The sequence below is a fragment of the Drosophila elegans genome, unplaced genomic scaffold (genome assembly GCF_018152505.1).
Source record: "Drosophila elegans isolate 14027-0461.03 unplaced genomic scaffold, ASM1815250v1 contig_814, whole genome shotgun sequence".
NCBI classification, from domain to species: domain Eukaryota; kingdom Metazoa; phylum Arthropoda; class Insecta; order Diptera; family Drosophilidae; genus Drosophila; species Drosophila elegans.
The window spans coordinates 9,640,507-9,664,107 of NW_024546167.1; the positions used below are offsets into that span (position 1 = coordinate 9,640,507).

General features: G+C 37.2%; 3 protein-coding genes across 8 annotated transcripts in view; all 3 read left to right on the plus strand.

Moving 5' to 3' along the window:
* Nucleotides 1-17,361, plus strand: part of LOC108150519 — a 35,119-nt gene extending 17,758 nt beyond the window's left edge. For all 6 annotated transcript variants that reach the window (XM_017278740.2, XM_017278741.2, XM_017278743.2 and 3 more), the window contains 5 exons: nucleotides 4,543-4,751; nucleotides 8,007-8,142; nucleotides 16,736-16,998; nucleotides 17,066-17,189; nucleotides 17,257-17,361. In XM_017278740.2, coding sequence (XP_017134229.1) covers nucleotides 4,543-4,751; nucleotides 8,007-8,142; nucleotides 16,736-16,998; nucleotides 17,066-17,189; nucleotides 17,257-17,357 — 833 coding nt within the window. In that variant the 3' untranslated portion in view covers nucleotides 17,358-17,361. The remainder of the gene's footprint in view (nucleotides 1-4,542; nucleotides 4,752-8,006; nucleotides 8,143-16,735; nucleotides 16,999-17,065; nucleotides 17,190-17,256) is intronic.
* Nucleotides 17,362-18,622: 1,261 nt separating this feature from the next.
* Nucleotides 18,623-19,078, plus strand: LOC108150520. Its single transcript, XM_017278746.2, has one exon. It carries the CDS (start codon nucleotides 18,623-18,625, stop codon nucleotides 18,995-18,997), a length of 375 nt encoding a protein of 124 aa, XP_017134235.1. The 3' UTR covers nucleotides 18,998-19,078.
* A 2,352-nt stretch (nucleotides 19,079-21,430) lies between these two features.
* Nucleotides 21,431-22,009, plus strand: LOC108150443. Its single transcript, XM_017278602.2, has one exon. The coding sequence runs from the start codon at nucleotides 21,544-21,546 to the stop codon at nucleotides 21,916-21,918; it is 375 nt and encodes a 124-aa protein (XP_017134091.1). The 5' UTR covers nucleotides 21,431-21,543; the 3' UTR covers nucleotides 21,919-22,009.
* The last annotated feature ends 1,592 nt before the right edge of the window (nucleotides 22,010-23,601 follow it).

The window sequence follows — 23,601 nt, forward strand, 5'->3', positions numbered from 1 at the left end:
AAGTTTGGCTGGAGTCAATTTCAGTTCCGTGCGAGTGTATTTATTTTTGAGGGCTGTTACTTTTCTGGTTCCGTAACATTTGTCTTACCCCTTTTACCCGCCATTTTATTTGCTTTTTCAATTGTCAGTTGAGCTGGAAGTGGCTGTTGAATATTAGGTCTAAATGGCGAGTTTCAGCATTCCGCCAAAAAGGGGAAGAAGTGCCATCAAGAAACTCTTTATGGTGATATGGTGAGAATGGCGAAACTGGAACCCTGAAAAGGGGGGTTATGTTGTGGGGGCGTTGCACAAATTAAACCCGAATGAAAATTAAACGATGCATGAAATTACTTTGCTTCTTTTTTTTTGAACTTTTTCTCCATTCTGCTGTTCGTTGTTGTAGGCAAAGTTCTTTTGCAGCACTCCCTTGTTTTTTCCCTCCTTCTTGTTCGACTTTTGCTTTAGCTTTTGGCTTTTGACTTTGAGCGGAACGGGTTTCTTTTTTAATTTTCAACAAACAGTGGCGTAAAAAAAGGGTTAAATACCAAAACATCCTTAAAAACATTTTTCAACGAATTCCTTTAGAGGATAAAAAAGCTTCTTTTAAAAAGAAAATATTATTTGAACTCTTCAGGTAATTCAATTGTGTGTTGGGTGTTCATAAATGTTTCCTAGTTACGTTAGGTTTGTTATAAACCATTATAACATTACCAATTTTTTTATAAGGAGTTTATGAAAACAAAGAGCAATATTCACGCTCTTGTTTATCAATTTATTGTCAATTATTTCCCGACTTACACGAAAAGAAAACCTTATCCTTAAAAATTCCCTTTTTAAACCCTATTCAGAAATCCCCTGCAAGCCACTGTCACTTCACTTCGTCTCAAGTTCCTTACTCGTTTTGTTGGCTTTTTTAATTTTTAATGTGCAGTCAGTTGTTGTTTCTGTAGTCTGCAGTAGAAAAAGGGACACACACCATTTACGCAGTCAGTCCTGCTGCCGCAAGAGGAAGAGAAGGCGAGAGGGAGGGGAGGGAATGTCCCAGGCCAATTTGCAAAGTCAAATGCCAGTCAACTGCAATTAAGGCGCTAAAAACGTGGGGAGTGTCCCCTTAAAAGGACGTGGGCCATGTGCCCTTAAATTAGCAGGATCATACATTGAATTTTCTATTCCTGAAAGTTTTAAACTTAAATTCTCACTAAGCCATTGTACATACAGTGTTAATTGGTTCTGGAGAAAATCCCATGGTTTATAACTAAGAAGTCTATAAAGAGTCCTTCAAATATTCAGAATAAAAAGAAACTTTCCAAAAAATATTTTGTAAAGTAGATTATATCAAATGGTTTAAAGAAGAAAGAAATAAACTATTAACAGAAAATTACATATTTATTTATGAATTAAAAAACTCCTTTCCCTTTGCACAATTTAATCTTTATACTGGATGACTCTTTTTTACAGATTCTGAAACACAAAAATTGTAAACGGCAGGCTCCTTTCTCTCCTCGTACACTGACACAAATCCTTAGCTTATTAGCACATTTTATTGCACCACCAACTCCATTTGTTTGCCTTTCTCTTCTGTTGGGCCAACAAAAATATTCCGACACGGAAATGAATTTATAATGCATGATGTTTGGTGTTGTTGCCGCTGATTCGTATTTGGGGCTATAAAATATTCGAGCCCAAAAAAGCGGACTGCATGTGTGCTTTTGTGTGAGTTTGTGGAACAGCAAAAAGGCAAACAACTAACTCATTTTGTGGCTGCCATCGCTGTCTCTTCTTCTTTTTTATGCCGATTGTCTGCCACCGACAGACAAACATACACACACATGCGCAAACACTAACACAGGCCAATCGACACACATACAAACACACGTGGATAAAACCAGGCTGAAAGCATTCGACGTATTTTTTATTGAAGACGCGCGACTGCGATTTTGATTCCGATTGCGAATCCGCTTTTCTCTTTACCTTTCCCCTTCCTTTTGTCTCTTTCTGACCCTGCTCTATGCACTTGGAGAAAACGCTCCAATTAGTTTCGAATTAGCATTGGGCTTTTAAAATTCAATTACTGAAAGAACATACAACATACTTTAAAAACTAAAATAATTAATCACACAGCACAATTTTTGAAAATTGCATTTAGTTAGTTTAGTTGCTTAAAATGTAATGTATCTGAGTTTCTTTTTTGGAGCAATTAGTCATGAATGATTTTAATACTGAAACAATTGGAAATTGAATATTGAGTGTTTTTTAAGCGTCAATTTTTATGAGCTTAAACCCATTCTTATATATAATTTTTTAAGCACTATAATTAAAAGCCTGTCTGGACTCGTTTTTTATATATTACGCATACGCTACAGTGTACCATTCCTTTGCAAACATATTTTAACAATTACATTTAGTATAGAAATGTTGACCTTTTAATTTTTTTCGATAACTATACTTTTTTTAGAGTACTATGTTGTCAAGTCCTTTATTTGTATGCACATTGTTCAATATTACAGAGGCGACTGTGCCAGTGTGTGCATGACCTCCGGCTTCTGTTTTTGAGTTGGGCGTGTGACAGCTCAATATATTCGCCATTTGTCGCTGTATAAACCACACACGCTGCCCCATTTCTTTCCCCACTTAAGGTGAGGTTCTCTGTCTATTTGCTGGCGGTTCCACGGCTGCTAGTTGTCATATAAACGTGGCTTGCTGAGTGTCGCAAAACTGTTGAACGATGCTATAGACAACAGGATATGCTCTCTCTGCACCTGTAACACCAATCTCCCACTTCCTATCAAAGAGAAAATGTAACACTGGTTCTACAATAGTAAAATCATAAGCCTCTAAAGAAATATGTACAGCAAAAAAAAATATATTGCAAGCTACAAAAATCTTTTTTAAAAACAAAATGCCGACGTGTTAAATGACACCTTAAAGATTATTAAAGATTATTTTATCGAAAGAGAAAGAAAATTAGAGTTGAAAACCATATGCCTCTTTCTGGTGATTCCAGATTAACTTTCGTATAATGGTTAAAGAATTAGAACCCACAAGTTGAATGTGTAAATTCGTCAGTTCCATTTTCTATAAAACCGCCATTTCTTTACTTAAATTTGCATTTACTGGTCTCTTAAATTCGCCAATTTAACTGATCGTGTAAGTTACACATTTCCGTGTAGTAATTCATTTTCCTTATCAGGTAACCACTGTACCTCTAGCTCTTTGTGCATGAGTCCCTTTCCTTTCCTTTACTTTCCCTTCGCTTCCTTATTCGTGCTGTTGTTGTTTTTGGAGCAGCAAATGCAGGAAAATCAATTTCGTTCTCCATTTGCAGTTGGCAATTTGCATAATAAGGTCGTTTGGCGCAATTTGCATGTGAATGTGATAAATTCAATGGCGGCGCTGCACGTTACACCACACACATACATACATACAAAACACTCACACACATGCATATTCGTCTGAGATGTCGTCTGTGTGAGTGCGAGTATCTGTAGGCGTGTGCGTGAGTGTTTGTTTTTTCCCGCTTTCCCACAAAACGAACTCACTTTTTCACGTTTGACGTTTGGAAAAATGAAAAGTGTAGCGGTATATTAAATAAGTGGGTGCAACCCCACCCACACCAGTGCCAATATAACGGTTACTGTCCTGGCCACTGTTACGGTTACCGTTATTCCTCCTGGGACTGGCCGAAAACCCGCCAAAATGTCGCGCAAGGCAAATATGGGGATATGTGCCTGGTTTTGCTGTTTGTGATTTAAACGCTTTTGGGATCTGTTTGGGTATGAATTGCCTTTGGGGTATGCCAATTTTTGGGTTGGAAATGTTATTGAAAGTATACTTTCTATATAACAGCATATAAATCATTAGGCAACCATAAAAATAATGTATGGAAACCTTAATGAAGATTTATTTTATATCTAAGTTTGATTCATAATTAAATAATGCAATGTTGAAGTAACTAATTGAAAAACATTATGATGATTTCATTTTGTAATCAAGCGGGTTTCATCTTTTATTTCTACCACAACTTCATAGAATTTTAATTAGAACTCTAGTGCAGTAACCTAATCATTATAATCATTATCTTAATGGAACTGATTATGACAATTACTTTCATATTTAATGCATAATGGAAAAAAGGGAGTAAATGGTATTGCCAGAGTATCAACAAGTCACCTGGTTGAGCCTAATGTTTTTTCCTCAAAGCTTTGAGTTTTTTGCGCATGTATTTTTGTTTCGCCTTACACGTGAATTGTGGACTGCAGTGACGTGCACTGGATTTCCCGGGATCTAAAAGCCGGAGTCCAGCAGGACAAGTCAAAATTCATGTGACATGGCCGAAAAGGCTTTTTGTGTTTGCTTTCTGGCCATTTGGGTGGGAAAATATGACCATCTGGAATCATAACAGCTGAAATATGAATGTGGGTTAGGGCATACGAATTAAGGGTGTAACTTTGCGGCTGTTGCAATGGAAATGGAAATGGGAATGGCATTGCCAGGGGAATTCCATTAAAAATAATTTCGCCACACTAACAACCCTTTCTGTTTCTTTTCCCACGCTAATTGCAGACATTACCAGTTCGCTGACAATGACCGAAGTGAAGATACCCAATCACATAATGCGCCTGAAGAGCGCCACCCTGGGTTGTCGTTACGCCCTCGACGGGGAGTCCTTGTACTCGGTGAAATGGTATAAGGACGGCAACGAGATCTACCGCTATCTGCCACGCAACAAGCCCCCCGGAGAGGTGTTCCCACTGCCGGGCGTCAACATCGACGTAAGTTCCCCAAAATGGGTTCTTAAAACCATTTTTAAGCTACTGCTAGATCGTTTTAATTTAGAAAAACTTATAAATCGCTTCTAAAATGTAGCAACTAGACGTTTTTAAAACGGCTAAACAAAACGGACTAAGAAAATTTCGTCTAATTATCTTTTTTAGTTCTATCCAATTGTTGTTTTCAAAGAAATTATCTTCCAAATCCAAACATGAAAACTAAGCTCCTTTACATTATATAGTTAACCAATATGTTAAATTATTTCTCTCAGTGTTATTTAAAAACCGCAACAGGTGTTGCTTACTAAAAAAAAGAATGAAAAGGAAGCACAAAATTTAATTTAGAATTTTATTACAATTTATGGTGCTGATTGCATGGTAAGTGGGGGATGTTGCTTTGGATTTAGTGTTACGACCCGATCATAATGATTATTTTAAAACATGTAATTGCCACAAAGGCGAGGGAAACCCTTAGTGCTCTTTTTCCCCAGTTCCACTCCCCCTCTTTTAAGTCAGCTTGTTGCTGATTACGTCGTCGCTGGAATGAAAATTGCTGCCACGTAGTTTTGCCATTTAACTTTAATTTAATGTGGATGTAACCTCCCTTTGTTGCCCATAAAAATGTGTGTCTGTGTGGGTTGTTTTTCCGCACCGCCCCGCCAGCACTGCATTGCTCTTCCCCTCTTGTTTAGCTAAGGTCACGTGTTGGTTTGCTTGCCCGGCGATCGAAAAGGTTAACGGAAATCACTTAAAGCTGTCAATATCCCAGACTAAGTTGATATCCCTCTGCTTGCCCTCTTAACTTCGAGCCGCTCTAATAATAATAATTTGCCAAAAGCACTTAAGTGCGTCTACTTTGTACGGTGGGCAGTCAAAGCAAAGCCAGACAAAGTAAGCCCTGCACTGTGGAAAATGTACTATTTTTCTGGCTATAGTCAAACAAATCAACACTTATAAAAATGATAAATGCTTCCATTATTTTAATTTAAAAATGTTAAATGTTATTATTTCCAATAATAAGCGCTCTATCATCATTTTAAAAACTATAAATGTGTTTTATATTTTTTAAACAATATTCTTTTAAGTCATTGCAAATTGTAAATTTTACACAAAAAATTCATTTTTTCTCTTCGTGCCAAGCAAAGTAAATCCCGTCAATTGTCGGGGCTAACGTGGCGTATGAGCAATGTGCCAGCGTGTTTTATGGCCTGTGTGCGTGTGGCCAAGCGGCTGGAAAGGGGAAAAGCAGGAAAAGCCAAGGAAATGGGGTAGCAAGAGAACAGAAAAACTCTGGCCAAAGGAGGCTTCTTTAGTGGAAGCATAATGCGTAATGCGGCATAATTTTCGTTTGGTTTCAATGTCTGCATTTGGATGCCGTTCTCTCGAAAAGGGTTGAAGGCCGAGTTGAGTGGAGGGAAATGATTAGAACAAAAGACGGATTCTTCGGGGTTTACGGATGTGTGGTATGACTGGGGAAAGTATGATATGCCTGGGGAAAGCATGATAAAGTGAGAATAAATTCATGAGAGGTTTGCAAGTTGCACTGAAAAGGGAATTACTTAATTTAATTGAGGAATTTTGGTTGCAGACCGTTTCTTAATGCGAGCGTGTAATTGCCATTATTTGTAGTGGAAACTATGAGTTTTTGAAGCCTTTTAAAAGTCACTTAAAGCCTGAATGGAATTTTTCTTCATTGTTGACGTCCTTTGTTATCCGTTGTTCTTCTGTGGAATGTGGCTCCCTTTTACTTTTTGGCCACTGCAATCACAGCAAGATAAACAAGGTTAGAGCTCTGATTCTTTCAAGCCAAACCGAATTTGGAATTACAAATAACAACTTCAATATGCAGTCATGAGCGAAATGGCCGCGCATGTTTCGGGCAGTAGGGGGTTAAGGCGGCGACGAGAAAGCAATAAAGGGAGACTGCAATTTGAATTGCGGTTAGATTTGGTTTTTTGGCGAGCACAACCATTCTAGCCACAGCTTTCTTCAACCCGCGTTGCAGCCCAGAAAAACGACCCCCTTAGCTAAATTTTTAAGGAGGGTGCTGACAACTTGAGCGTGCCGAAAGAATTGGCAAAAAGACGAGGACGCAGCTGCAGAATGAGAAGAAGAATCGGCTTAAGTACTGCCAAGAAGGCAACAAACAAAAGCCAGTCCACAGTCATTGTATGGGACCGCAGGGGCAGCCAAGGGTTAAGGGGGTGGCGACAGCCGAAAACAAGCAACAAACCAAAAATAATGTTGAACGTGACTTTTGTGATTGTTTACGCCGGAGAAAGGGAGTGGGTGAAATGTGGCCAGAGGAAAACACAAAGCGAGAGCAAAGAATTTTCATAAAAATTTGCTCGAATCAAATGAAACTTTCTTACCGCATATGTGTGTGTGTGGGTGTGTGTGTGTGCGTTGTGCGATAATAAAAGTGCAACTTAAAGGACTTGACTTGACTGCAATTGTTGCCCAGGGAAAATGAAAAAAGGGAAAACTATACGAGTGACTTTTACAACATACCGCATTCACATGCGTATCTTCCATCTTTTATTCAGACTCTGTTGCGATTGTTTCTAGATATTTCATTTTCATTTGCTTGTTTGCTTTTTCGGTTCCGGCTCTTACGACTTTTTGGTTTATGACTTTTGCTTTCCGTTTTCTGGTTTCTCCTGGTCGCAGACCCTTGAGAAAATTAAATTTTCCGCCTACAGTGTGGCTAAACTAATAATAAACTGCCCTTCCCATCATCAATCTTCATTTTGCGTTGAATTTGTGAATGTGAAAAATCACCCATAGAAAAATCTTCAACTCTAATTGCCTTTGATTTTATGTCGATTCATTGCCACGCAATTTATCTTGATTGGTTTCTTTAGTTTTAAAAGAAGAGAAAGAAATGCGGGACATATAAAAATTCTTTTTGTAATTTAAATTTAACTAGCAAATAAAGCTAGTTATAATAAGCAATATTTCCAATTAAAATTTAAAATTAGAACACAATATTAAAACATTAATAGTGACAAACAATATTAAATTAATTTAAGTTAAGAAAAGACCTGATTTATCCATACCAATTTTTTTTACTTTACTTTACTCCTAAAACATAGACTGCTGCTTTGTTTTATTTGTCCTTTAACTTTAAAATGGGGCCTTGTTAAAAAATGCATCATTTCAATTAACAAAGAGTTGTGTATTTTAACTGAATCCCCAAATATTTCTGTAAAAGGGCAATAAAACACTCAATAATTCCATATTATTTTTCGTCCACAGCTGCGTAACTCCTCGGACACCCAGATCCTCCTGCGCCGCGTTACTTTGCAGAGTTCCGGAGTATATCGGTGCGAGGTGTCCGGCGAGGCGCCCGCATTCAACACCGTATCCGAGTCGGAGACCATGACCGTTGTGGGTGAGTTTAACATAAGGGCGAAGGATAAATGTGGGCTGAGTGAGGGACGTATACTGAAAGCGAGGCACTTGGACAACAGGCGACAGCAGAGAATTTAATTAAAATGCTAATAGTGCTGGGCAGCCAACAATGTTGTGAATGACAGTGGCAAGTGATGGGGCATCTGAAGTTGCTGGAGCGCCCGAATGCAGAACTCAGCATCCGGAATGTGCAACATAATTGCTGGGAGTGGATCAAAAGTGGAGCCGAAAGGCAGCCGAAAGGGGATTGACAGCGGCAAGTTAAAGGATAACAGCCAAGGACTCTGGCTCCTGTCACCGTGCTGAAAAACTCGAATCCAGGCAAAACCATTTAAGAACGCATGCAGGCATCTGAAATCTGAGGTTGCTCAATGTAAATTGCATGCAGGTTGTCAGCTCTCTGTCGAGGAGTCTTTGATGGGTTTCCCTTCATACAAAAACACGTGCTACATAGGGATTCCCCTTTTCGTGCAGAGAATGGCATGCTAAGGCGGCCTACAGAGTGACAAGAGAGATATATCTTTAAATTGAAACGAAAATTTAGGGGTCCTTAAAGGTGGGCAAAAATTGAAAATATATTGTAAGCTCTTTAAGAAAAGAATTGTCAAAAAAGGAGTTATTAAGAAGCTCGTATTAATATTAATTTATTATTGCGCTATCATTCTTTATTCCGAATGTCAAAAGCACAGATTATTTTTTTTAATTTTACTATTTAAAAAAAAAATCTCGAAACATAATTTTATAACTACCATTAAACAGTTATTTTTAACTGATAAAAACGACAAGTATGTACAACTTTATTTTTTTAAAGAGGGTTATCTTCATTGTTTCAATAGACTTGGTATTTTAGATTAAATTTTTCAAATATTAAATTTGCACCGTCTAAATTTGAGGGTTTAATCCCACACTCTTGAGACCACATTAATCATCTTAATGAAATGAAATTCCTTGAGTTTCCTTGCTCTTTACTCGACTGCAACTGAAGGCGGGCGACAATTTAAGGCGCCCGCTTTCCGCAGGTGGTGCATATCCTGATGGTGTTTGCTTTGGGGCTCTTTCACGGGGACCACCTGGTCGAGGTTGCAGGTCTCCGGTCTCCGGTCGCCAGTCGCCAATCTCCAGTTTCAGACGCAGTTCGTAAATGGAATTCATGCTACATGGCAATGCGTTGCAAATGGCATTGTCGAGTCGTCTCAACTCCCTGGCTCCTTGTAAACTCGCTCGCTTTCCACTTGTTCGCTGCTTTTTAAAGGATTTCATCCTCCGCTCGGATTTTTTCGCCTTTCTTTGCGTTTCGCCTTGGCAACCGGAGACTCAACATTGTACTACTTCTTTTTTGTGTGCCACCCCACTCTTAATACAACTGCATAATCTAAGCAAACAATTGAAATGGAATTTTCGCAGTCGCAGTCGACGTCTGCGCTGCGTTGCCAACAAAAGGCGCACATATGTGTACAGTGAAGGGGCGTAGTCGTCGGCTAGGGTGGGCGTGGCCCGGCTGCCACTGTCATTGCAATTTTGAAGTAAAATTATGTTTTCATGTCCGACTTTCAAGTGGAAAAAAACTGGGCTAAGACAAAGGCGCCATCTGGTGAAGCAAAAAAAATCGTTGTCCTCTCACCATTTACATAAATCTGGGGAGCGTTCGTTGGAAAATAGCATCTGAATAGGACGGCTTAAGGCATTCCCAGATACGCTAAACATATAAAAATAGCTTATAAATTTTTATTATTGTGTAAAAAATAAATCACGAAATTTAAATTATGTTGAACCAAACCAAAACAGTTTCACAAAATTTTTTTTACTTGGAATGTTATATTTCTTGAGCAAAAGACTAATGTAAAATAAATTTTAGATAGGTTTTTTTCCATGTGCACAAAGTTTATTACTTTCTCAAAGCCCTCGCTCCTTTTTTTCTATAACACCCACATTTCATGGAAGCTTTCACGAAACCCAATCAAGTTTGCCGATTGTGCCTGAAGTTAATCACAAATTTATAAACTCATAAAAGAATCAAGCGGTTATCAATATGTGCAGCACCAGCAGCAGCCGCAGCAGTCGCCAAGCAGGGGAATCCCCCCTGGGAACAACGAAGAACCACAGGGGCAAATCGAACCACCGACATCATCAGTGGAAGCCGCAGGCCCCGTGACAGAAACCTGCATTAACTTATGCCAACAAGGAGCAGGACATCGCCAAGAAAGGCGGCCACGCCCCTCGCCCACGCACTAAGCACATTTCATGCTGATTTTCCTTTTGGCCATTCCCTTAGCTCACTCCCACTCCCCGATCCCGCCCACTTCGGTCCTTTTGCCCGAAGACGCATTGGAATGTCGGGGAAATGGGAAATGGTTTTGCATATTAAACAATGTGTCTGGGCAGTCAAATTGAACGATATTCGAACCAAAGTCGCAAAGAAAAAACCAGAAAAAGTTTGGGGGAAAAAGGGAATGAAAGGACAAGCATTTGGAAGCTACAGTGGTCATTGGATATTCAAAGACCCTTGTTATTTAATATCTGAAACGAACTACCAGACTTTTATGTTTTATTGATCAATTCATGATTTCTATATAGAAACCATAACAGTTAGTGTTGTTTATAAAATATATACAAATATATATGTATCTTTCTATTAAAATCAACTAATGGCGATTTCTTCGTGATTTGTTAAAAATAAGTTTTAAACTAAAATGTCTACTTTTAGCTTATCATGAATACGAGAAACCAGACTCAAATGTGTGATTTTGTTCTACAGTAGAGTATTCTCTGTTATCTAAACGAACTGTGGGCATTGCAAATCGAAGCAAGAAGTGGTGACATGGTAGCCGAGTGGAGTAGCAAGAAACCTCATCATCAACAACTGTGTCAGCAGTGCCAGAGAAAGAGGAAAGAGGGTTCTCGTAAGAGTTTGGGGACTGGGACCTTCGTCCTGCTAATGCAAGTGAACCATAAAATATGCTCTAGTGAAAGCCGATTGTTCCCAATGGGAGTTTGCCAATGTTAATTTAGCGATCGTAAAATGTCAGCGGCAACATTTCGAATGACGGAATGACTTGAAGTAAGAATTTTCGCGGTTTTGAACTACGGGCTCTGATTTATTTTAAAATTTTGTTTACAAATCTGTAATACTTTACTTGACTACCCACATAAGCATTTTAATATGTTAAAATACACCCAATATAAATAATTGCTTAAGGTTATTTTAATTTGAAAATATTTGGATTTATTATTTTAGTATTATAAGTGGGCTTAGTTTTTAAGTCCTTGCTAGCATACTTCTAAGAATTAGGTTATTTCAAAGTGTGTTAATGTGTGCCCCCGATTGGGAGCACTAAGCTTTAATGAGCGCCTTGCCTTTGGCCTCGTTTTGGATAATTTACAGCTCATTAGTGTGACCAGGCCAAGGAGCAACAATAAATATTATGGCAAAATGCCGCCCCCAGCCTTCTCCGGCACCAAACTTCGCTCATAGCTCATAAAAATCACATTTAACTTTGCTTGCCAGTGGGAGGTTGCTTGCGATTGTTAGTGAGGGGTCCTGTTTCAGGACCTTTATGCAGGCAATTGCTTTTTTATATTGTAAAATCGATAAGCGATCACATTATACGTCTGTGTATATGAGTGTGTCCGAGAAAATGATGGTGAAAAAAATAAATAAAAAAGAGATAGGAGGAGAAGAAACTCAGCGGGAAAACTGAGTTATATATGTGTTTGTCCTTTAAAGTGCACTTAACCATAAATTCAGGAACAGGATGAGGACCCGGAGAGACACCCAGAAATCGGGCAGAGAGAGAGAGAGAGCAGGACATGTGCAAAGCGTTGAGAGCCTTGCGTGCTCATTAATTATAAAACAACGCGCGATACGCAGCAGATACACTGATCGAAATTGGGTTGTTTTCAGGTCAGCCAAGCTTGCGAAAGTTTAAATGAAAAATTAAAGAAAACAATAGCAAGTTATTGAAGCTTTTAGAATGAATATACGAAAATTTAAATAAAACAATTACATACTCTATTCATGCAAACATTGTGTAAGTAAAAGGCAGTACCTAAAAAAGTATCTTAAATAGACATATTTAAGTGATCTAAAGCTTAAGAATCAGATTTAATTTATATACTTCGCAGGCCCTTTCCTTCTGTTTTCTGAAACTCTGTCTTTTTAGTTTTTTTTTTTTTTAGCACAGGAAGTAATTTTTAAAATTGCCCTTCAGTATGATTTATATTATGATTTTTGCCAGTTAGGGATCTGATTTAAGATCGGTTCGAATAATTTTTCCCTCTGTATACACAAGCACATACTCTTATTGTGGCAGTGGAGAGTCCGATGCAGATGAGGATACCGCAGAAGGGCCGCGGAAATAACGGTAACTGTAATGTTGTCTTAACTCAAACATGCCGCAACTGAACCGAAGGATCCGAAGGCAAGGGAGAAAGGTCTCGTATCGTACATTAAAAATCGTTGCCATATGCAAAATTAAGGATAACAAACCGGGAATGTCACGGGGTAACGAGACTCCAAGGGGATGGGAATGGTCGGAGTAAAACGGAGCATAAAGTCATTGGGACATGGGAGGTGAAAAGGAGAAGTCGAGTGGCAACTGGAGCTGTTTTCGAGTGCACCACTGGTGAGGGAAACTGTCGCGATTTTACACTTTATCATACTCTTGCTATTTATCACAGTTTAATGTGTTTCTTCAATGTAGTTTTAATATTTAGTATTTTCTCTTCAGGTTTCTATGGTTGAGAAAAAAACATGAAAATATAACAAGGGAGTCTTAAAGACCATGGTAGAAAAATAAGAAACTCCCTAAATAACAAAAAAGACGTCTATAATATCTCTTGCACTCAAATGGCTGCTTTACATAATTTTATTGCATATATTAACATTTTTTCTTATACCAAACCACTGTCACCAGCAATTGAGTTGAATAAATTTCATATAACGAAGTGTAAATTATGTCTGAAAATATTTATTAAAATATTTTAGATAACGACAAAGAAATACCAAAAAAATATGGAAGGTGGAAAAAAACACTTTAGCAAAGAGCTCAACATGTGCATAACCCACACTTCGACACACACCCCCGAAAGCTATAGGCTCTTCGCAAATAGAACAGGTGACTGCCTAAGGGTGCTGCCATATACCACCCCTCATCAGCCTCATTGCCAAAATCCCAGCCACCTGACCTGGCTTATCACCTGCTCAGAAGAAGCTGCAAAGTGCGCTTCGAGCGAAGAAGGGAAGGCGCTTTTAGGGGGACGGTTGGGTGGCAACAAAAAATATACCGCAGCGTATTAAAAGAAGACCACCAACTGAGTAGGAAAGACTCGAAAAAACCTAGATAGACAGACGCCCACTTTCAGTGCTTACTGTAGTTGTTTTGAATATATATATACCCTATATGTTCACTGTGTATGTTCTGAGTGCATACTTTTGCATATATTTTGTAATGGACTCGATATGAAGACGATGACTTTTAAATAAATATTCATCACAATCGATGCGTGCATTATTTTGTTTATCATGTGAAATTTCAAAACATTTCTTAATTTAATGTTAAAAAATGTTTCTTTGAAAAATATTTTCCAATATACTATATAAATCTATACTATAAATCTAGAGTCCTCTCGTGTTGTAACCTGCTACAATTCTAGGTACTTATTGTTGCTGCTGGAAAGTGCTTCAGACATTTTTTTTACTTGTTTTTTTATTTTCTGGCTACTGCACAAAAGGTGTCCTCTCCTTCATTTTTCGCCACCGCCCACTCTTTTCGGCAACAGAAACTGCTTAGTCATAGGAAAATGCCGAAAATATACTTGAAGCATGTGGCTATTCGACATTCGGCCATTTCCCTTTTTGCTTTTAGTTTTCGGCTTATTGCAGGTCCTGTAACCTGCGGGTTTTTCTCCCCATCTCCACATTATTCCCCTCATCTGGCTTAATTCAGACCCTGTTGTCTCTCCTTCTTTTGTATGTCCTCTATCGTTGCGTGCTAAGTCTGGCCAAAATAAATTGCCAACTCATACAGACATACGTTTCCCTTTTGCTCCATGAGCCCCTTCCCTTGTCTGGCTTTCTCTCACTAGATTTATGCCGCAAAATAAAATTTATAAAATATGGCGTTGACTTAAAAAATGCTCATTTAGTATATATAAACAATTATCCGAACATAACCCTATACCAAGCAGGTGAGCAGGGGGTTAAGACAAAGGCTTTGGGTCTTGGCAGGAAATGTATTTCGGGGCAATAAATATCAGGCCCGGATAAAGTTAAATTTAATTGGTCGTCCATTAATTTTTCTTTTGGCAAACAAAGAACGTTTAAGGAGAAATGATCCATAAGACTTTAACATTTTAACAGTTTAATAGTTTGTAATGCGTTTTGTTACTTTAAAGATATTTCTTTATTTTTTGATGAATTACTCAAACTTTATTATTTGATCTTATCTGTTGATTCTTTTTTTAGCGACTGTAAACATTCGGAGGATTGTTTGAGGATTGTTTGAACAAATGAAATTTAGAATAGCAACAAAAAACGAAAACAAGAAATCATATTTTCAATCTCTACAAATGCGTTTATCAAAAATGCATTTCTCCAAGTTGGATTTTTAGATTGCGCCATGGTTGGCCTTTGTGTGACCCTCTGTTCCAGCTTTCACTCCTTTCCACCTAGAAAGTCAGTTGCATGGAGCAAATTAAGTTTATATGAGAGAGACGAGAACCAAAGCAAAGTAAACTTCACTTTATAAATTACAAATAAGCAAGCGGGAGAGAAATATGCAATCCCGGAAAAGGGCAACCTGCCCAGGACTCTTACACTCGGCCAAAAATATATATCTTTCAAAAAAATTATACTCAAGTTTGTAGGTTCTATTCAATTTTTTTATACATATTTCGTTTAGTTTAAAAATAATATATAAAGGAAAAATGTTAAATGTTTTACATAAGCAGTTTATTAATAAATCAAAACTGTTAACAAATCATATATTAAATTATTTTCCGAGTGCAAAATCTGGATTTCACTGAATCCACATCCGAACTGACCAAAAGCCACAACAAAAACACACAACGACTTCTAAGGAAAATTAATTTTTTGAAAACCATTAAAAATTAATTTTATTTTATGGCACACACACCTACACAGAAGCCGCAATGTTATGAGAAAGAAGATTTCCCTTCTCAATTTTTTTCGGTTTTGGCAAGAACGAATATTTTTAATGCATACAGAAAACTCTCGAGTTGGATGAGGATGGTGGAGGGTAGGAGATATAGGGGACATGGGCAGCGCCTGAGGAGGAGTCCTGGTTCTGGTTCTGTTCCCACTTGACTTGGTTTTTATTTCTGTACACATTGTGTGGAGAAGGATAAAACGTGGAAGGATTGAGCCATTGAAAACAATAGAGATGGAAGAAAAGGGAGAACAAGCTTTAATATTTTCAGAAAGTTATTCTATTTAATTTATAATTGCTTTGGCTAAGAAAAAAATATAAAACTTTAGTGAAATTCACTATTTTTTGAATGAAAATAAAATGAATAATTAAATTTAACTTTTTATTTTAATTTAATTTAAACTTTGGCTTGGAGAAAAATAAATGTTTTTCAGTTTACAATAAATTAATATCAGGTGTGTTAATAAAATGTAGTTTGTACAATGTATGAGCCTAAATTAAATATTATACGTTGTAATTTAACAAACAAATATTTTCAAGCTAATCTTAAATTTTTCTTCTTCTTATACCATTAAAAGATTTATAATTTATCATCGTTCTTCTTGGAAAGTATGCCCAACGGCGTTGGTAATGGGTGATGACCAGATGCCCTCCAGTGGCTTTCCCCCAAAAACCCACCCATTCGAAAAAAGCCCACACTCACAATTACGTTTACATGTGCTAAAAGAAAAACACCCACAGAGAAGAGCATTGCAGGACAAACCCACGCTCACATGGCCAAATAAACTTTGAATAAGCATTTCGTATGCCCAAAACGAAAGTTCTTTCTCTCAATTTCTTGTGTTCTGTGCTCCACCTTCTGCCCCCATTTTCACATCCACCCACCGCCTGGCGAAAATCTCCACATAAATCTTGGAAATGCTTGGCCAGCCTTCATGAGGAAACTGCCTTTCCCCCCGCACATTTCTTGTTTTACTTATGGGGCAGTGGGCCAAATAAGCGATGCTGCATATAAAATAATAAAACAGCCAGGAGGATGGGAAAATGTGGTGTAAAAGTAGAGAGCGAGCTAGTTCTCTTCCAGGAAATATTCAATTTCCCCGGCTCATTAAAATTAAATAACTAAGCTCGGGTGAGACTACAAATGAGGGAATGGCCAGAGGACCAAGCTAAAGCTATGGCCCTTCTAAGTAAGCAGGGGAATGAGAGGATTTCAGGGAAACTTAATTGAAGTACAAAAGAACTTAGCTGGCCCTGGAAATGTATTGAAATAGTTATAAAAATAAATAAAAGCTTTATGACTGTTTATAAAACTGAAGAAATTAAATAAAATAAAATGTTTCTTAATTCCTATTTTTTGAGTAGAAGCATATCAACTATTTATTAAATTGATATTATCCCTTTCAGTCACTCCCAACCACGGACCGAAGATAACCGGTGGGCAGCCGCGCTACCAAATTGGAGACACCGTCCGGGTAAATTGCACCTCGTCGCCGTCCAAGCCCGTCTGTCACCTGAGCTGGCTAATTAACGGGGAGCCGGTGCAGAAGACCCACCTGCGGCAGTACGACAAGGTGGTGGTCAATCGGGATGGACTGGAAATGGCCCGTCTGGGATTGGAGTTCCGGGTGAGGGCTTACCACTTCAAGCACGGCGACATGAAGTTGAAGGTGGGTTGGAATAAGAAATTTAATTAAAAAGTAATTCTTTAATTGACTTTGTGGTATATTCCCTTAGTGCGTGGCCAAGATCAGTTCACTATATCTGCAGAGCAACGAGGAGAGTGTGGAAAGCGATCGCCAGCAGCGGGCTCCGGCCTTGGAATCTCGTGAGACGGTGGCGGCCAAGTCAAGCACGATTGGTATAAGCCTTTAATAAATATTTTGTTTCTTTTTAAAAAATGCAAACTAATAAAACCTTTTTTCCAGCCGCCGCCACTTCGAAACTTCCTTCTTGCCTAGTGGCATTATTGCCTCCACTTTTCCTGCTGCTGCTGTTTCAGGATTGGACCTGGCCCCGAAATAGTTAACTATTCCAAGAATAAGGACTTTCAAAACTTCAGCTCTTAAACTAGCACAGCCATTCACAAAAAGCAGACATATCCTATGCCAAAAACTTTGAGACAAAAACCAAAGGAATTATTTATATCATAACCTTTGGGTAAATGCGAAATTTAATAGATGTATGTGTGCATGAAAATGGGGAACGAGACCCCAATTAAGAGTCAGATATTATACTGAAATATCAAAATGGTAACTACTCAACGCGAGCATTTAAGCAGAGGCTAAGCAACTGTACATATTTACTTATAACATTAGGCAATTGTCTGTAGTGTTAAGATATCGTTATTTAGGCAAAACATTCGTTGGTCTTTTGTGATATTTTCTTCATTTTGAAAGCGAAAGGAAGTAAAACCGTGTACGATATTATTTAGAGTCAAACAATTTTGTCTAATTTTGTCCTTCCTTTTCACATTGTCTACCCTCTTTGGGCATATCAAAAGCAACAAAACATTTCGATTGTAAAATAACATATTTGCACTTTGATCTACATACAAAATCAAGTCTAAATCCTATCCCAACCAAACTTTTCATTAACATAAGAGTCTAAGCAAGTGTAAGAAAATTGTAAAGCAAAAACTCTAAATATTATAAACTGAAAAAAAATATACAAATCATAATTAACAAAATACCAGGCAGAAAGTAAGCTAAGCTAAGATAAGGCAAAACTTACATTTGCATTCCAAAAATTCCTCAAAGAGAAATATTATATGTAAGAACTTTTGATCAGAAGCCTGTAAATAGCCTGAGAAGACGCCAAGATAGCACAAGTTAAAAACTTTAGAATTTGGCAAAATATCGATCTAAGTGTGTGTATGTATCTGAATATAATCAGTTCAATCAGTGCCAAGCTGCAAGATCTTTATTGAAAAGAGATAAAATTATTAAATCTGGTAAAGTAAATTTAGGTACTGATGGGTCCCTCCACGTTTTTATAATTCTTATCGCTCAGACTTTCAAATTATTGAAATAAATGAAAAGGATTTACGAATCATTTAACGAGAGTTTTAAATCATGTAATTCCCTATTGTGGGTTAATACATTTTAATCTAATTTAATGATCTGTAAAAACTGGAAAACTAGAAAACAGATTTTAGTTTTTTTTGTATGGGATATTACCCATTGCTTATTTACTCACATTTGAAGCATAACCAGAAACTAAACACTTCGTTAACACATTAAGAAAATATCTGAAAAACGTAAAAAAAAGTTAATTCACACCTACCAAAAAATAATGAAGGGATACGACCAGGTGATATTCACGAATGAGCTCTTGCACCACCGATCTGTGGGTAGCCAAATCGAGGAGACTCGTCGAACTTGGGACGAGCGGTGCTCTTGGTTTCCGGCTGCCCAAAGGGATCTGTATTTGAGGTACTCCAAGATATACGAGGAGTGTTTGGAAAAGTACGGCAACAAAAATTACGAGTTTTATGCGAATAGAAATCGCCTGAGGGTAGAACACAGGGTCAATACCAAATCATATAGAGATCGGGAGGAGAGAAGGTCACACATGTCTATGGAGCACTTGAAGGGCTATAAGGCGTCCCCTACTTCAAATGGTCAATATGGCAGTGTTAAGCCAATGCAACTCTTCTACTGCTTTTAGATAATGAAGATACACGATTTTGTTCTCCTCAAAATTTCGAGTCATATGGTATTTAATAAACAGAAACATTATTGAAAAGCATACACTCATTATTTTTAGTTCTTAAAACAACGATAGCAGGAAAAAATATATTTTTAAAAATGATCGACAATCCCTAGAAATTTACATTTTGTTAGCTTTTCGTTTGAAGACTTCTTCCTATATTTTAATTTCACTTTTTAAGTCACTTGCAAAACAATAAGTCTACCCATTAACAAGCGTGAAAATAAAGAAAAGAAATTTTAAATTGCGAAATAATTAAAATAAATGAGGAGGTGTTATTTACGGATCAGTTATTGCCCTACAGAACTGAGGAAAGCCAGATCGGGGAGACACGTCGATCTTGGGAAGAGCGGTGCTCCATTACTTTGCGAGACGGATTCGGCTGAGGGAGGAGTATAGGATCGATACCGATTCAAACAGAGATCGTCAGGAACGGGACTATCACATATCTATGGATCATATAAATTCCTATAAGGCATCCCTTACTTCCAATGCGGAATATGGTAGTGTTCGGCCAATGCGCCTTTTCATGGCTTTAAATATCATTTAATGTATTAGTAGTCTTAGCTGAACATAAAAGCTAAGAAAAGCCCAGTAAATTAATAATTGTACAGTGTAAGCCTGGCCTAAATCACTTATATGGCTAGGCGAACTTTCGAGAATAAAGTTAAAATAGCTAATTCATGACTGAATTGTTTTTTGCTTTAACTATTTCATTAATACAAAAATATTTTGCTAAAAAATGCAATTGTTGCAAAATAAAATTTTACTCGATTTCCCTAAACATTGTAATTTGCAATTTCTTAGGGTATTCTTACACATAGTTTTAAATTTTATCTGAATTTAGAATTCCTTAATTCTGTCACGTTTACTCATTGAGCTGGAGCTGAGTCATTCTCTGAGTTAACAAATTCTCCCCTTGAGAAATTAGCCATATGCATGATATTAATCCTTTGGCTTATGCTAATTTGGCTCAAACTGAGTCAGTGTTCCCTGAGGTATGCTACCGCCTAAACGGGGCAATGGCAAAACAGTAAAAAAGGTGGAAATTGTCGGGGACATGCAAAAGGCGAAAATGCGCAACAAACCGCAATCGAATGCATTCATGTCCAAACAAAGTTACCAACAAGCAAACAAAAGGCCAAAAGCAGTTCATGACTCATGCGAGGGACAGAGGGGGATACATATATCGCATGTCTGCCGGGTTCACCTGGGCGTGAGAAATGCAATCCAAAGGCTCATTTGCATACAAAGCCGTTCGATTGTGGGCCAAAGGCAGCAGGGCGCTGGCAACAAATGCCCCGTAAACAGCTGCAGCTCTTGGCCAAATTTATCTCGGACAGCTTGGCATTGATCGACTGACGGGGGGAAAACCCTTCAAACTTAACCAAAATGAATGTTTCTTGTACATAGCCAGCGACGTTTGAACTCAAATTTACTTAGGATGTAAGCAGGCAAAATCCTCGGCAACTCTCTAAGCATAATCTGCATATAATTTTAAGCAAATCTTGTGCGTGTTGTAAATTTAAAAATAAAACAATGAAAACATAACTAAACCAGAAACCAAACCACGAGAGGAAAATAAAACTTCCTTGTTGGTTTTAGCAAAGTCAAAAAACTAAACCTTCCTTCATTAACCTTCATCAATGTTAACATTTCAGTTTAGCATTTATTTGTAAGTATTATGAAATCAAATGTTTGACAAACAAAATAAAAAACAAGTTAGTTTGTAAAACTGAACATGAAAATGAGAAATAAATTAAGTCCAAAAAACCAAGGAAAAGGGAATGTCTTTTTATTCAATGAGGAGCTCATTTCCGTTTCCGGTTGGTTTCTTACCTATATTTGTGTTGCTTGGCATCCCGTTTGTGCTTTGGTTTTGTAAGCCCTTTGGCGTCTTTGAAATAAACTGAAATATAATCAATTGCAAAGCAAAGCAAAAACGTTAGACACTATTAAATGAAAGGAAAAGGGTGCTTTAAGCCACAGCATACCAATAAATGCTAGAGTTGCATGCTGGTACTGTGTTATAATTGTTTTATTTATTTATATCATTATAATTAATAATTGAATAATAATTAAATATTAAGTTAAGCTTCAACATAAGGGGTATTTGACAATTATTAATTTTCTTTAAATGGTTCGCGTATTGTTGTACTAAAATAAGTTAATAATCAAAAAGTCCTAATTAAATAATCGTAATTAATAATCAATTTTAAGTTTCAACTAAAGTTTTATTCAACAAATTATTTATTTCTTTAAATTGTTTCGCAGTTTATTTATTATAGTGAGCTGTTAATGCAAAAAGGTTGTCATCAGCAAAAATCAAAATTAAATTTCGGAATTAAAATCATAGCAAACTTTTACTGCGTTACTGCCTGTCACTTTTTATATTTTCAGTAGCAAGACCTACAAATTATACCTTAAAATATAGCAAACAAAAAGAGAAAAGAGCATTTGTTATACTTTATATTTTTGGTGATTATTTTAATTTCTTTTGCAAGATGAAGGAATACAGCGAGATCATATTCGTGGATCAGCTGAAACATTTTCGAGTTGTGGCCAGTCAGATTCAGAAAACTCGTAACGATTGGCAGATTTACAGCTCTTGGTTTTCGGATGCCCAGAAAGAGAACTACTCCCAGTTGGCGTCTGTATATGCTGAGAGTTTGGAAAAGTACGGAGATGAAAAGTTTGGGTACTACGCGAAAAGGATTCGTCTGCGCCCGGAGTTTACCAGCAAAACTAGAGCTGATACGAAACATGAAGATCGAGAGGCGAAAATTTCGATGGCACATCTAAAGGGATACAAGTTTTCAGTAACTTCCAATGGCGAATATGGAAGTGTGCGTCCATCAGAATTATTTTACTGTTTCTAAATTAGTTACCAGTTGCGTTTTAATTAATTTAGTCAAAAGACAATATCCAAAAATATTAAATTCCTTAACAAGACATTTTTTACGAGGGAAATTTCTTGTTTTATTTCTTATAAAAATGGGTCAATAGCACTTGATATGGTAGAATGTTTAAGACCACATTATAATATTATTCTCCAAGTGATTACCTTTTCCCCAATAACTTCTTACCCTCAAAATCACTCGGTTGCACGCTCATTATCAACACTTGTGCGCATTGTGCAAAAATTTATGACGGATACATTTAGGCATAAAAACTGCAGTAAACCAGAGGAGATCCATGCAATAGGCTTTGTGGGCAAGGGATGGCGAAGGGCTTGTGGCGTGTTTTAAATTAATTTTATATACGAATTACCCGTCCCAGAGCGACACTTTAGCGGAACTGCCAAGCACTTGGCTCGTAAATTGGTAATGTTTGTAGGCCCAGTTTTATGGCACGGCGGTAGCCCAGTCTGTTTACCATAATTACCTGTTTATAATTAATTAAAATGCAATAAGCGTAAATTTGATAAAAGTGCCACGCACATGCTTACGTGGCAGCGATAATTTCGGGTAACTCCGATCGACTGCACAGTATCAGCCCTTTGAATACTTTAAAATTTATAATTACTGTGTTGAAAGTTAAATATATGCAATTTTGAAAACAGTTGAAAAATGTTGGAGGAGAACCAAATAGTCTTAAAAGTGAAACCTTTTAATAATTTTAGGTTATTAACTTCTAAGTAGGGTATGGATTTTATTTTAAATGGGATTGTAAATGGAAGTTGACTTCTAAAAAGTGAAATCATTTTAAATTTGTATATTTCTTATATCTTATTTTTCTTATTTCTTAATAAAGATAAAATGTTTTCATTGCTCTGTATGGCAGTGTTGCTGGTAAATGGAATTAAATTAAGCAACTAAATTACAATCGAATAGATAATGCGCAATAATGGGCGGCCAAAATGATTGCATAAATTATTCAATGGCGTTGTGAAGCCACTGAACCCCTTGCAACGGACAAAATTAGTGGGGGAAACCGCGTGAAATTGCAGCATAAACACATCGGTTAATGCAATAACCCGGACGGCAACAAAAACAACCATTTTGGTGAGCTTGTTGTTTTTCTGCCCGTGTGAGCCACACTTATTGACCATGAATAACTAACGGAAGTGCAACACACGTACTGCGGTCACGCCCCTCGCTCACCCACACATTAACTGCCCCTTTTGTACTACCAACTCGATGATTCATGGTGTGACGTTTAATTGCGGCTACAATTTGATTTATGACGACAAAAAGGGAAAGCGAAATTTCGTATCCAACTATTTTTTGGGGTGCTCTGATGTTAGGGTTGCATATTAAAAAAGTTTTATTACAAACCTATTTTTAGTTGCATGCAATTTATTTTAAAACTATCCACTAAATTTTTTTTTTTATTCTTTTTAAAAATTTAAAACAGAATTATCCAATTATTTTGTTTAATACAATTTAAACCATACCCTTTTTAAAAGCCCCACATTTTATTATTTAACATTAAATATCGGAACAGCATTTTGTTTTTTTATTTTTCGCTATATTAATCAATGAGTAATACCTCTTTATTCAATGTCAATTACCTACCTTCTCTTACTCCTAAAAATAATTTGACATTTCAATCAAATCAGT